The following is a 14,991-nucleotide window of genomic DNA, read 5'->3' as shown; positions in this document are numbered from 1 at the left end:
TCTCTGGATACAAAATCAATGTGCAAAAATTACAAGCATTCCTATACACCAAAGAGCCAAATCATGAGTGAACTCCCATTTACAATTGCTACAAAGAGCATAAAATACTTAGGAATATTACTTACAAAGGATGTGAAGGACCTCTTCAAGGAGAACTACAAACCACTTCTCAAGGAAATAAGAGAGGACACAAACAGATGGAAAAACTTTCCATTCTCATGACTGAGAAGAATAAATATCATGAAAATGGCCATACTGACCAAAGTAATTGGTAGATTCAATGCTATCCCCATCAAGCTACCATTGACTTTCTTCACAGAATTAGAAAAAAATAATACTTTAAATTTCATATGGAACCAAAAAATAGCCCATATAGCCACGATAATCTGAACCCAAAAGACAAAGCTGAAGGCATCACACTACCTGACTCCAAACTCTACTACAAGGCTACAATAACCAAAACTGCATGCTACTGGTACCAAAACAGCTATGCAGACCAATGGAACAGAACAGAGGCCTCAGAAATAACACCACACATCTACAATCACCTGATCTTTGTCAAACCTGACAAAAACAAACAATGAGGAAAGGATTCCCTACTTAATAAATGGCGTTGGGAAAACTGGCTACCCATATGCAGAAAACTGAACTGGACTCTTTCCTTACACCTTACACTAAAATTAACCTAAGATGGATTAGAGACTTAAATGTAAGCCCTAAAACCATAAAACCCCTAGAAGAAAGCTAGGCAATACCATTCAGGATATAGGCATGGCCAAAGACTTCATGACTAAAACACCAAAAGCAACGGCAACAAAAGCCAAAATTGACAAATGGAATCTAATTAAACAAAAGAGCTTCTGCACAGCAAAAGTAACTATCATCAGAGTGAACAGGCAACCTACAGAATGGGAGAACATTTTTGCAATCCATCCATCTGACAAAGGGCTAATATCCAATATCTACAAAGAACTTAAATAAATTTACAAGAAAAAATATCCCATCAAAAGGTGAGCAAACAATATGAACAGACACTTCTCAAAAGAAGATATTTATGTGGCCAAAAAACATATGAAAAAAAGCTCATCATCACTGTTTATTAAAGAAATGCAAATCAAAACCACATTGAGATACCATCTCATGCCATTTAGAATGGTGATCATTAAAAAGTCAGGAAACAACAGATGCTGGAGAGGATGTGGAGAAATAGGAACACTTTTACACTGTTGGTGGGAATTTAAATTCGTTCAACCATTGTGGAAGACAGTGTGGCCATTCCTCAAGGATCTAGAACAAGAAATATCATTTGACCCAGCAATCCCATTACTGGGATTATAAATCATTCTACTATAAAGACACATGCACATGTATGTTTATTGCAGCCCTCTTCACAATAGCGAAGACTTGGAACCAACCTAAATGCTCATCAATGATAGACTGAATAAAGAAAATTTGGCACATATACACTATGGAATACTATGCAGCCATAAAGAGTATGAGTTCATGTCCTTTGCAGGGACATGGATGAAGCTGGAAACCATCATTCTCAGCAAACTAACACAGAAACAGTAAACCAAACACCACATATTATCACCCATACGTGGAAGGTGAACAATGAGAACACATGGACACAGGGAGGGAAACATCACACACCAGGGCCTGTCCAGGGTTAGTGTTGGGGGTAAGGAAGGGATAGTATTAGGAGAAATATCTAATGCAGATGACAGTTTGATCGGTGCCATAAACCACCATGGCACATGTATACCTATGTAACAAACACACCTATTTGAGGAATGGCAATAAAGAAGGGTTTATGTGTGAATGAACAAAAGAAAAAGAAAGAAAGAAAGAGAGAGAGGAAGGAAGGAAGGGAGGAAGGAAGGAAGGAAGGAAGGAAGGAAGGAAGGAAGGAAGGAAGGAAGGAAGGGACAGTGGAGTGAGAAACACTTTTTAAAATTTGTTGCCCCACAGTCTGAGTCATATCCCTCTAATGTTCTTTATCAACTAAAAATAAAGAATGTACTCACTTTTTAAAACTTCTCTGGCTGCTGAATTCTGCCTCTGGAACATGACTTTGCTCTGAAAATAAGCAGATAATCCCTAGATGTATAAGAGTTGCATTATCATGATCATTGTTGTTATTATCAGTATTTATGCATATATTCGGAGCCCAGCACCTTAGCCCAGGAGATCGACACTACAGGATGAAGGAGTAAAATTGTCTCCATGGCCAATAACATTTTACTATTTAGAAATACTATTCTGGTTTACATGGCCTGGCATCTTTCAAAAGAGTTGAATTTCTCCCCTGGTCTTTAGTGCCAGGGGCTCCAGCTGGACAAAGTATGTTGGTCATTAAGCATCCTCTCTGGAAAACAAGTATGTGTCTGGACTTAACGGTGGTGGGACTCACTCACTATGTGGGGAGAGAGCATACTTCTGGAGAATCCTACTATCTCATAAGCGGTAAAGGCAAGAAAGGACTTGACAGCTATTCTCTCCCTAGGCTACCTCCCTTGCCTTCTCTGAGACTATGTCATACCACAAGGGATCAATCCTTAATGCTAATTGTCTCAGCAACTCCATGGTAAGTGTATACCGTTACATCACAAATTGCAAAAAGTCTAATCTAGATTTACCAAACAGATAAGAACAACAGTTTCAGCTTTGAATGGATCCAATTCTTAGTAGCTTCTCGGAGGAGTTGTGTTTTTGAACAGCTTCAACTGTTTAAAGGCCGTTATCTTCTTGACTATCCATCAAAAAGTTAAAAACAATCAAACCTCTGTTTGATTTTGCTCAAGGTTACAATTAAGTGAAAAGCTAAATTTAGAACAGAAACAAAACCAAGAAGCAGATCAGTTCACAAAAGTCACATAATATCATCAGCTCTATAAATAAATAATATTCCTGGCCAGAGTAACTAATTAGGAAGTATCTATCTTTGCATTATAAATGGCAATAGAAATAAATCAGACATTTACACATACAAAAAGAATGACCACTCTCATGCCTCTATCTAATTAAGAAATTAAACATAGCTGGGCACAGTGGCTCACACCTCTAATCCTAACACTTTGGGAGGCTGAGGCAGGTAGATCATTTGAGCCCAGGAGTTCAAGACCACCCTGGGCAACATGGCAAAATCTCGTCTCCACAAAAAATAAAAAAATTAGTTGGGTGTGGTGGTGGGCACTGTAGTTCTAGCTATTCAGGGGGCTGAGATGGGAGCCCAGGAGGTCACTGCTGTGGTAGCCCAGCACCTGAGCCCAAGAGGTTGATGCTGTGTTGAGTTCCCACTACACTCCAGCCTGAGTGACAGAGAGTAAGATCCTATCTTAAAAAAATAAACAAGTAAATTTAAAAAACATAATAAATTTACAAAAATTATTATTCTGGTCTCCACCAATCTATACTAGTAGAAGACACAGAGTAACACTATAGCTCCTGCCCACAGTCATAATTCACAACACAGCTTCTACAGTCAAGGTAACGCATCGAATAACTTTTTTGTGACAGTAGAATCTCTTTAGTAAGTGTATTAGTTCATTTTCACACTGCTGATAAAGACATACCCAGGACTGGGTAATTTATACAGGAAAAAGGGTTTAATGGACTTATAGTTCCATGTGGCTGGGAGGCCTCACAATCATGGCGGAAGGCAAGGATGAGCAAGTCACGTCTTACACGGATGGTAGCAGGCAAAGAGAGAGCTTGCACAGGGCAACTCTCCCTTGTAAAACCATCAGATCTCATGAGACTTACTCACTATTACAAGAACAGCTTGGGAAAAACCTGCCCCTGTGATTCAATTACCTCCCACCAGGTGCCTCCCACAACACATGGGAATTCAAGATGCGATTTGGGTGGGGACACAACCAAATCATATCAGCAAGATATTATAGATATTCATTGAAATGTGAAATGTCAAAAATATCATTAGTGAGCAGCTTTTAAAAAAAATTATTTGATATAGTCAAGCTGTTTTAAAGGAAGAGTTGAAGTTCTATCTACGCTAGTGAGACCTGAAGCTCAGTCATCTTCACCCTAGATTCACACATATACACATACATGCAGAAACATACCACATGCTACAAACATATGTGCAACTCAAAAACAAAAGTTGTAGATAACTGTGAATGGGAAAGAAATGCCTAATGCCTGCCAGGGTCAAGAGTGGGCTAAACTTGGTAGGGCTGAGATAGGTGGCTGGCTTCAGCAAGCAGTTTGCAAATGAAAATTAGGTCTTTTTGACACCAGAGGTGAAATTACCCAGACCCATCAATCAACAGCAACAGCAGCAGCCTTCTGCTTCAGGCCTCCTAAGTCATTTTTCTTCCTGCCAAATGCCAAGACCCTCTGTGTGGGCAGAAAGCGAGATGGGAAGGAGCAGGCAGGTAGCAGAAGGCAGTGCTGAAGAACAGATCTTGTTTCCTCACCTTGAGAGAGGACTGCTAATAAGCCCTCATAATTGTTAATTAGTTTTAATGTTGGCACTCTAACAGAGATTAAGTCATATAAGTATCTTTTAAAAATCGGTTACAGTTTTTATTTAATACAAATAACCACTCTTTCCTCTTTATGTGCCATACCACACACTTCCCAGGATAATTTATTCTACAGATCTCTCTTAGAAGACAAGAACCTAAGAACAAATTTCAAAGAGGATTCATTGAAAAGCATTTTCTATAGTTGGTATAAAGTTGTTCTATGTAAATAAGAACTGTCTACCCAAATATCACAAAATAAATCTGTTTACAAAATCCTTTCTTCTACAATTTCAGGCTCATATACTGCTCAGGGCAAAGATGGAAACTTGGTACAATTATGCTATGCTGCAACTCTATTAGCATTAACTAAATGCACTGCAAAGGCTCCACCTTGTCACCCTGAGTTGAGTGGACTCTCAACCTTCATTGTGTGCATGTGTTTTCTGAGTGTTGCTGGGTTTTGGGCTGCAGGGCCATGCTTAGCTCCCCTGAGAGGACATTTCTCCAGGCTCTTGGTCTTTCACTCACCTAAGAATGGGAGAGGAGACCATGGCACAGTGTGCTCGTAAAGTAAATACCGGACTCAAAAAGTTTTTGTAAAAAAGTGATTTATTTAGGCAGAGAGAGCAAAAGGAAAAAGAGAGAGAAAGCAGCAGCTAGCTCTCACAGAATGAGAGAAAGAAAAGCCACTCTCACGCTGAGTGAGAAGGGTTCCCAGAGGGGGAAAACCAGAGAAGGAAAGCTCCTCTCACACTGAGTGAAAGAATCCAGAAAGATAGAATCCAGGAGAGGAAAGACAGCTTCCACATTGGATGGAAGGGGACCCCAGAGGGGGAATTTCAGGAGAGAAAAAGACAGTTTCCATGAAGGGAGTGTTCAAGGGGATCCAAACATGGAGTCCAAAGAGTTGTGGAAGAAGGGGACTTTAAACCTGGGAGGAATTCCTACCTACTCCAAGACCCCTGGCCAATGAAAGGAGTTCTTTGAACTTCCACTGGAGTGACTGACCTTTGGTTCTTGCAAAAATTTAAAACAAAGACCATTAAATCTCCCGGATGGAAAGGCATGGGATGGGGGCATGGCGCTGGGAAGTTCTTGCCCTTAAAACTACACCCCCCCTAGTGGACCTGGGAAGAGAACACATTCCCTCACGGGCATGCAGAATTTCTGGTAAAGAGTTTTGGACTACAATGACTGGGGGATTTAAATGGGAATGTGTGCTGGTGGGAGTTCTTAATCTGCCACAAAAATGAAACTAAACAAAGGGGAAATGTCATGCTAGATGTTAAAATGCAAGTTATACAGCGGCTTGAAATCCTTGCAATGAAATAGGGAACCAATAAATCAGTAGGCAATCAATTAGTAATAGATGGAAAGTGCTTTGCCACAAAGAAAAACACCACTGCCATCTCAAATTGGTGACAACTACAAACAGTGGAGGGAAGAAACTATTGCCTGAGGAGCATCATGACTTTAAGGGATCAGATGAGAACATACATTGGAGATACTGATCACATATATATACAGAACATACACACATAGAGAAGATACACACAGAACACACACTGGAGTCTCCTTGGAAGCTGTGATACAAAGTAGTACAGGTATTGATCGACTTAACGACCTATGCAACTTACGACCATTTGACTTTACGACCACAATCGCTAGCCACGACTGCTCCGCGTCTAGCAGTGCAAACGTTGCCCAGCTGGGCGTACGACAGTGTGGACCAGCTTCCGGCAGCACTACCATCTCCGCGTGCATTTAGCCTACTCAACTTTCGACCAAATCGTGTTACGACCAGTCTGTCAGAGCCAATCGTGGTCGTAAGTCGAGCACTAGCTGTAGTTTTCAAATTGTGGTCCCAGACTGGCAACATCTGTGTTACTTGGAACCTGTAAGAAATGTTAATTTTGGTACTCCACCTTATTTAGCAACTTTAAAACTCTGGGTTGATGCCCAGCAAAATGCATTTTAACAAATCTTCCAGGTGATTTTAATGACTACTAAAGTTTGAGAATCACTGGAATTATGTTTCAGTTAGCCTTTCATTTCTAGCTGCTTCATCTACATGCAAGGGGTGTGTGTGCACACGTGTGCATATGTGTGTGTGTGTCTGGTGTATGTCTAAAATGTTTTAAAAGGATATTAATCTTTAAATTTTTGCTTGTTTTAATCCAGTGCTGTTAAGAGAAGAAATAAGAAATACAAAACTGGGGTCAATAAGTAGAAATAAGTGAGCTAAAATGATAGAAAAAGACTAACAGAAAGATAAACAAATAATTCTTTATCTCTTTGGTAATAGTCAAGTGTGAGCCCCTTGAAATTCTACTGACGTAAAAATTGTATTTGTTTTCATTTGGAAGGAGCCTTTGGAACCTCTGCTGCCACCTTCTCATTTTACAGGTGAGGACCTGAACGGGGTAAGGTTTTACTGACCTGCCAGGTTAGACGGCAAGCTCAGGATCCTGGGTCTGAGGAAGAGAGATCTCAGATAAAAGTTTATATTGAGTAGATATTCTTGGTTTGGGAGAAAAATAAAGTGATTATCCACATTTTTTGAAGTTATGTGAATCATTTGTCTTCCTCATCTCCTGGCTCCTGCCAGAGACTGGTGCTAAGACGCGCATGGTTGGAGGAACACACGCTCTCTCGGGAGGCGACGGCCCAGCAGATGGATCGGCACCACAGACCGTGGCCCCAGCTGCAAGGCTGCCTTTGCCAGGAGAATGAAAGAGTCTTTTCACTCTTGCTTCCTCCCTTCCCATGCCAGGCTCAGCACCAGCACCAGCCCCCACACTCCGTCTGTGCATGCTTTCTTCAATCCTGGAAGGAAATCATAAGTGATTTGCCCCAAAAGGATTGCTCTTGGGTGAGTAAAGAGATAAACTTTATTATCATTATTAATCACTACTGTTTTATTTATGCTCTAGAATAACCCTCATTCTTTCTAAAGGTATTGGGCGGGGCCGGAGGAGCTTTATTTTTAAGGGCTGGTTTTCCGTTCCATCCCCGACTGGGCCTTAACATCGTCAAAGTTCTATCGTGTATTTTAAACTTAACAGAAAATTCAATTCAACAGAAAGGCGAAGGTATGGAGAGTCAGGCCCGAGACCTCCATGGCTTCACTCTTCCTACAGTGTGGAGTTCACTGCCTTGCACACAATGAAGGCTTCATAAATATTTGGTGAATTACTGAATGAATGAGAGAGCAATGAGGAAAAATGACAACATAAAGCAGACCAGAGAGAGAGTTCCTGAGAGTTGACTCCTTTGTTTGTTACTTTACCTGTAGGAGTAAAGGCAGTCAGTGGGCATGGAATTACATTAAAGTCACCCTGAAATATAGGATGGAAACCTGATCTTTATGAATTTCCAAGCCTGAGCAGAGAGATCTTCCTATGTTTTCTTGGGGGGAAAGTACATTGGGTTTGGAGATGCTCCAAACCACATTCCAGGCAGTCATCGGCAGCTGGGATAAATCAGTTATTGTTCTAGATTAAAATTTAAACTCAAGGGAGGGGAGCATTACACACTGGGGTTGGTGGTGGGGGGACTAAGGGAGGGACAGCAGGAGGGGGGAGGCTGGGAGGGATAACATCGGGAGAAATGCCAGTTACAGGTGACGGGGGGATGGAGTAAGCAAAACACCTTGCCAAGTATGTACCTATCCAACAATCCTGCATGATCAGCACATGTACCTCAGAACCTAAAGTACAATTTTAAAAAAAAAAAGACCTACTCTTTGGTAGCACAACAGATTAACTACGATCAATAATAACTTAATGGAATATTTTAAAATAAAGAATGTAATTGGTTTGTAAAAAAAGAAAAAAGAAAAAAATTCAGAGCTAACAAAAAGGCATTAATAAAACCACAGCAAAATTTGGAGACGAAATTGTGTTAAATGCCATCGTACTTATATATCTGCTAGTACTAAGATCATTATATATGATCATGAAGAGTATACTATTTTTTTCAACTACTGCTTCTGATACGGCTTTTAAGGGACTAAATGAATTAATACGTTATGTTTTTTCATTTTGCCTGGCCTCTTGCTGTTTAAAGTTTTATAAAAATTGAAATAGGTAAGATGATGACACTTGGAAGAAAGATGAGAGGCAAATGATCTTGGAAGAAACTCAATAGCTGATTTAATTTTTGAGAAAAATAGTATTACTTAAAGAAAATGTTCTGCAATTTTTTTTTTTTTTTTTTTTTTTTTTTTTTTTTTTTNTTTTTTTTGAGATGGAGCTTGCTCTGTCACCAGGCTGGAGTGCAGTGGCAACATCTTGGCTCACTGCAACCTCTGCCACCTGGGTTCAAGTGATTCTCGTGCCTCAGCCTCAAGTGTAGCTGGGAATACAGACATGCACTACCACATCCAGCTAATTTTTGTATTTTTAATAGAGATGAGGTTTCACCATGTTGGCCAGGACAGTGTCGACCTCCTGACCTTGTGATCCACTTGCCTCAGCTTCCCAAAGAGCTGGGATTACAGGTGTGAGCCACCATGCCCAGTCAATTTATTTTTTAAACTGTTATATTTGTGCTCAAAAAATGTAGAGTGAAATATATTAAGCTTTTTAAAATTAGCTTTAGTAACGACTAATTGGAAAAATGTAAAACATGTCTATAATATTGGTAGCTTCACTTTTCTTAATACTGAATTTACCCATAGTAACCAACTGATTAAACCAGCAAGGTATCTTAAGTTCCAGCTAACAGTATGACTTCCATGCAGTCTACCAGGAAAGGCAGCTTTCTATTGGCAGGGATTTTCTTTTTCTTTTTTTTTTTTTATTATACTTTAAGTTCTGGGGTACATGTGCAGATCTTGCAGGATTGTTGCATAGGTACACACTTGCCATGGTGGTTTGCTGTCTCCATCCCCCTGTCACCTACATCAGGCATTTCTCCCAATGTTATCCCTTCTCAACTCCCCACCCCCGCTGTCCCTCCCCTAGCCCCCCATTCCCCAACAGACCCCCACATCCTGTGTTGTGTTCTCATTGTTCAATGTCTGCCTATGAGTGAGAACATGTGGTGTTTGGTTTTCTGTTCTTGTGTCAGTTGGCTGAGAATGATGGTTTCCAGATTCATCCATGTCCCTACAAAGGATATGGACTCATCCTTTTTACGGCTGCAAAGTATTCCGTGGTGTATATGTGCCACATTTTCTTTGTCCAGTCTACCATTGATGGGCATTTGGGTTTGTTTCAGGTCTTTGCTATTGTAAACAGTGCTGCAATGAACATACGTGTGTGTGTGTGTGTCTTTATAATAGAATGATTTATAATCCTTTGGGTATATACCCAGTAATGAGATTGCTGGGTCAAATGGGATTGCTGGAATTTCCATTTCTAGGTCCTTGGGGAATCGCCATACTATCTTCCACAATAGTTGAACTAATTTACACTCCCACCAACAGTGTAGAAGTGTTCCTATTTTTCCACATCCTCTACAGCATCTGTTGTCTCCAGATTTTTTAATGATCACCATTCTAACTGGCATGAGATGGTATCTCAATGTGGTTTTGAGTTGCATTTCTCTAATGACCAGTGATGATGAGCATTTTTCATATGTTCTTTGGTCTCATAAATGTCCTCTTTTGAAAAGTGTCTGTTCATATCTTTCACCCACTTTTGAATGGGTTTTGTTTTTCCTGTAAATTTGGTTTAGTTTTTTGTAGATTCTGGATATTAGCTCTTTGTCAGGTGAGTAGATTGCAAAAATTGTTTCCCATTCTGTTGGTTGCCAATTCACTCTGATGATTGTTTCTTTTGCTGTGCAGAAACTCTTAAGTTTAATTAGATCTCATTTGCCTATTTTGGCTTTTGTTGCCATTGCTTTTGGCGTTTTAGTCATGAAGTCCTTGCCTATGCCTATGTCCTGAATGGTATTGCCTAGGTTTTTTTATGGTGTTAGGTCTTATGTTTAACTATTTAATCCACCCGGAGTTAATGTTAGTGTAAGGTGTAAGGAAGGGGTCCAGTTTCAGCTTTCTGTTGTTGTTTTTTATTTCTGTATCTGTTGTTTATTTCTGCACATGGCTAGCCAGTTCTCCCAACACCATTTATTAAACAGGGAATCCTTTCCCCATTGCTTGTTTTTGTCAATTTTGTCAATGATCAGATGGTTGTAGATGTGCGGCATTACTTCCAAGGCCTCTGTTCTGTTCCATTGGTCTCTATCTCTGTTTTGGTACCAGTACCATGCTGTTTTGATTACTGTAGCCTTGTAATATAGTTTGAAGTCAGCTAGCATGATGCCTCCAGCTTTGTTCTTTTTGCTTAGGATTGTCTTGGCTATGTGGGCTCTCTTTTGGCTCCATATGAAGTATAAGGTGGTTTTTCCAGTTCTGTGAAGAAGGTATACGGTAGCTTGATGGGAATAACATTGAATCTACAAATTACTTTGGTCAGTATGGCCATTTTCATGATATTTATTCTTCCTAACCAGGAGCATGGAATGTTTTTCCATCTGTTTGTGTCCTCTCTTATTTCCTTGAGCAGTTGTTTATAGTTCTCCTTGAAGAGATCCTTCAAATTATTTGTTAATTGTATTCCTAGGTATTTTATTCTCTTTGTAGCAATTGGCTCTCTATTTGTCTGTTATTGGTGTATAGGAATGCTTGTGATTTCTGCACATTGATTTTGTATCCTGAGACTTTGCTGAAGTTGCTTATCAGCTTAAGGAGATTTTGGGCTGAGATGATTGGGTCTTCTAAATATAAAATCATGTCATCTGCAAATAGAGACAATTTGACTTCCTCTTTTCCTAATTGAATACGCTTTATTTCTTTTTCTTGCCTGATTGCTCTGGCTAGAAATTCCAATACTATATTGAATAGGAATGGTGAGAAAGGGCATCCTTGTCTAGTGCCAGTTTTCAAAGGGAATGCTTCTGGCTTTTGCCTGTTCAGTATGATATTGGCTGTGAGTTTGTTGTAAATAGCTTTTATTATTTTGACATACATTCCATCCATACCTAGTTTATTGAGAGTTTTTAGCATAAAGGGCTGTTCAATTTCGTTGAAGGCCTTCTCTGCATCTATGGAGATGATCATGTGGTTTTTGTCTTTGGTTCTGTTTATGGGATGGATTATGTTTACAGATTTGGGTATGTTGAATCAGGCTTTTATCCCTGGGATGAAGTCTACTTGATTGTGATGGATAAGCTTTTTGATGTGCTGTTGCATTCAGTTTGCCAGTATTTTGTTGAAGATTATTGCGTCTATGTTCATCATAGATATTGGCCTGAAGTTTTCTTTTTTAGTTGTTTCTCTGCCAGGTTTTGGTATCAGGATGATGTTAGTCTCATAAAATGAGTGAGGAAGGATTCCTTCTTTTTGTATTGTTTGGAATTGTTTCAGAAGGAATGGTACCAGCTCCTCTTTGTACATCTGGTAGAATTTGGCTGTAAACCCATAATAAGGAGGGGTAATAATATATTGGCTGCGGAATCACTGAAATTTTGGAGAATATTTTATTTCAGTGATTAATAAACATGATCTCAATATATTCTCTCTCTACCTTTTTTTAATGGTCCTTCTTCCTCAGAAGCCTTCCAGATTTGTTTGTGTTCATTTGGAAGCTCATTTATGCCTGGGGTTGAGCAAAGGACACACCTGTGTTGTTGTTTATTTCTGTATCTCAGCAGCTCATACAGTGCTTAACATGCTGAAAGGGAGAAAAGAATGAACAAATGAAAGAATTTTATTTGTTGTTGACATGTTTAAAAGATGCCCAACTGTTTCCTTGAAAGAAAGTGATAAGCCTTAAAGTTTTATAGCCATGATTATTTTAGTAGGGGCAAGGTTTACTAATATTATGCATATTGAATCCTTTTCTTATTTATATTTAGTTCTAAAGCATGTTGCAATGAGAACAGAGAACACACAATTAAATCGTGTGCCTTAAATTTGCAGAGGCAAATGATTGTCCAACATGTTCTGAGAATATATAATTTTTTAAAAGCTTAGGAAACATGATTTTAATATTTGTGTCTATTACTATATTTAGACCAAAAACTCAGACATATTTTAATTTAACTAGAGGACATTGTGCCAGATGACTGAATCATCACATAGTGAGTGAGAAGATATCACCGTGAATAGAAGACCTGCTTCCCTCTCACTTGCTTAGGTAACAAGGCTGGGAATACACTGCCATCTACCTCCCTGTTTGCTTCAGATCTCCTGTTCCAAGAGCAGCTTACAGTGCTTTTTTCATCCCAATTTAACTATTTTTTTTTTTTGTATGGCTTTAAGGAAAGGAGAGTTTAATAGACAAGAAGAAAGGGAGAAGACAGAAGGAAGAAGCTCCCTGGTACAAAGACAGAGGGAAGGGGGCTCCAAAGCCAAAAGAGGAGGTCCCCACCTGCCAGGATACTACCCAGGTATACATGCAGAGGTTGGAAGAGGCAGTGATTTATTTGCATTGGGCTCAGGGGATTGGTTTGACTAGGCATGTCATTCATGTAGCCCATGAAAAAGCTGGCCCTCCCAACCTAGCCTTTTAATATGCAAATGCAGGGAGTCATGATGTTCTACATGCAATGGGGATATGTGGGGGCAGTCATGTTGCCAGGAACATGTGGGGAAAGGGCAAGAAGGCCATGGAATCTCCATGTTTGGGTGGACCCTGTTTCTAATGGCTGACATTTATATATCAAAGGTTGCCGGCCTGGCTCTAAGAGCCAGGGCTTTAATACAAGAAACTTTTCTGGAGATGCTTTAAAAAATGAAAACTTCCCATGGATCTCTTTTCCTACAACATTTTCCCCTGTGGAGATGCCACACTAACTGCTGTTAGGGGGTTTTGGGGCGACAACTCTTTCTGGCTACTTCCTGCTGAAAAGGGGCACTGAATGGGGAAGAGCAGCTAGGACTCCTCCTGGGGTCGATCTAAGGGTCCTCAGAAGAATGGCATGTCCATGTGTGGTTCAGTTTACAGCACCATTTGGAGTTTGACTGCTTCCGTCTGATGATTGAATTTCCTTTCCCGTCCCGTGCACCAAAATGATATGGCTCTGATGAGTGGAGGAACACCAGGGTTCTTGGTCCTCATGCCAATTTACATAAAGTGACATGGACACATGTGGAGTGGTTTTAAGGAGTGGAGAGTTTAGTAGACAAGAAAGAAGGAAAAAGATGGAAGAAGCTCTCTTGTACAGAGACAGAGGGAGGGGGGCTCTAAAGCCAAAAGAGAAGGTCCCCCAAGATTTTTATAAATGCATATATTTTTACACTCTTATAAACTAATAATTTTTCAGAACGCAGCTGCACTCAAAATCTCAGCTGAAAAGTGAGTTGAGTATTATAAACGGAGTCAGTACTTTGCACATAACAGGTGTGCAAATATTTGATTGATTCATTGAAACTGCTGAACCAGAAATTTGTTTCTATACAGGCAGGAAGTTGAAATTGGGAACGAAATATAAACTTATCTGTGAATTATTGAGGAAGTGTAGAGGATAAAGGGAGGTATACCAGGTAAGGGTGGTGGTGCTAATGGTGGTAATAATAGTGTGATAATTTTGATACAGAGACAGGACAAGACTTCACGGAATGTCTGACATTTGAGATGGATCTAATAAGCAAAGAGCTGTGAAATATAAGGTCTGTCCCAGAACAGCTGAAAGTGTGGCAGAGCTGGAGAACAGAAGATGTAAAGAGAGAGAAGAAAAAAAGAGATGGGGCTGAGTAGAGAAGTCAGACCAGATTTTAGGGAGGGCCTTGAACTCCTTTCTAAAGCATTTAGGTTTCTTTTCCAGACACTATGGAGTCATTCAAGGTTTTTAAGCAGGAAAGTAAAATGAACAGATTGTGTTTTAGAAAACCCTGGTCACAGATAGAGAAAGCACTAGCATAGAAAGACCAGAGAGAGGAAGCTACTGCAGGAATCCAGGTGAGACATGATAAGTCAGACAGAGCGGTGCTGGTGGTGAGATGTGTAAAGACGTTTTGAAGGTTGAATTTGCAGGATTTGGTGGTTGGTTCTGTATGAGAAGGGGTAAAGAGACTGAGGATAAGCTCTTACCTCCAACATGCTGGGTGATCTACAGTGAGATGATAGGTCTTTAGTCCACCCATGCATTCTACAAATATTCCAGCTCACCTGTTCCATCGCAGATAGTGTACTAGATGCTGAAACTATGGAGATTTAAAAAAAAAAAGGTATGGTAATTGTTCTAAAGGCATCCAAAAGTATATACAAATTAAAATTCCTCATCCTTACAAAGTCAAAAAACTAAAGATAAAGCTGGACAAATATTTCAACATACATGACCACTACCTTCATCTATGCTCTATAGAGAAGAGGGTCATATCAATAGGCAGTTTACAGGAGAAGAAATCCAGTAAGAGAGACTCGGCTTTACTAATAATCTAAGAGATTTGCAAAAACAAAACAAAATGAGTAACATTTTGGGGAGAAGTCTGGAAGATTAAGGAAAAAGAATAATAACATAGTAACATATTCCAATTTTATAGACTAGA

General features: G+C 39.7%; 2 protein-coding genes across 2 annotated transcripts in view; one reads left to right on the top strand and one right to left on the bottom strand.

The window, feature by feature from the left end:
* LOC108310819 overlaps positions 1–14,991 on the bottom strand; it is a 45,774-nt gene that overhangs the window by 10,781 nt on the left and 20,002 nt on the right. The window contains exons 4-5 of the mRNA XM_037741801.1: positions 14,534–14,646; positions 2,028–2,079 (exon numbers count right to left, since the gene is read on the bottom strand). Coding sequence (XP_037597729.1) covers positions 2,028–2,079; positions 14,534–14,646 — 165 coding nt within the window. The remainder of the gene's footprint in view (positions 1–2,027; positions 2,080–14,533; positions 14,647–14,991) is intronic.
* The window catches only part of SPART (spartin), a 64,891-nt gene continuing 57,094 nt past the window's right edge, over positions 7,195–14,991 (top strand). Inside the window, exon 1 of the mRNA XM_017537975.2 lies at positions 7,195–7,362. The gene's annotated coding sequence lies outside the window, so the exon portion shown is untranslated. The remainder of the gene's footprint in view (positions 7,363–14,991) is intronic.

The sequence above is a fragment of the Cebus imitator genome, unplaced genomic scaffold, assembly GCF_001604975.1.
Source record: "Cebus imitator isolate Cc_AM_T3 unplaced genomic scaffold, Cebus_imitator-1.0 Scaffold108, whole genome shotgun sequence".
NCBI lineage: Eukaryota > Metazoa > Chordata > Mammalia > Primates > Cebidae > Cebus > Cebus imitator.
The sequence above is the reverse complement of the archived record's forward strand: the minus strand, read 5'-3'. Positions and strand labels throughout refer to the sequence as shown.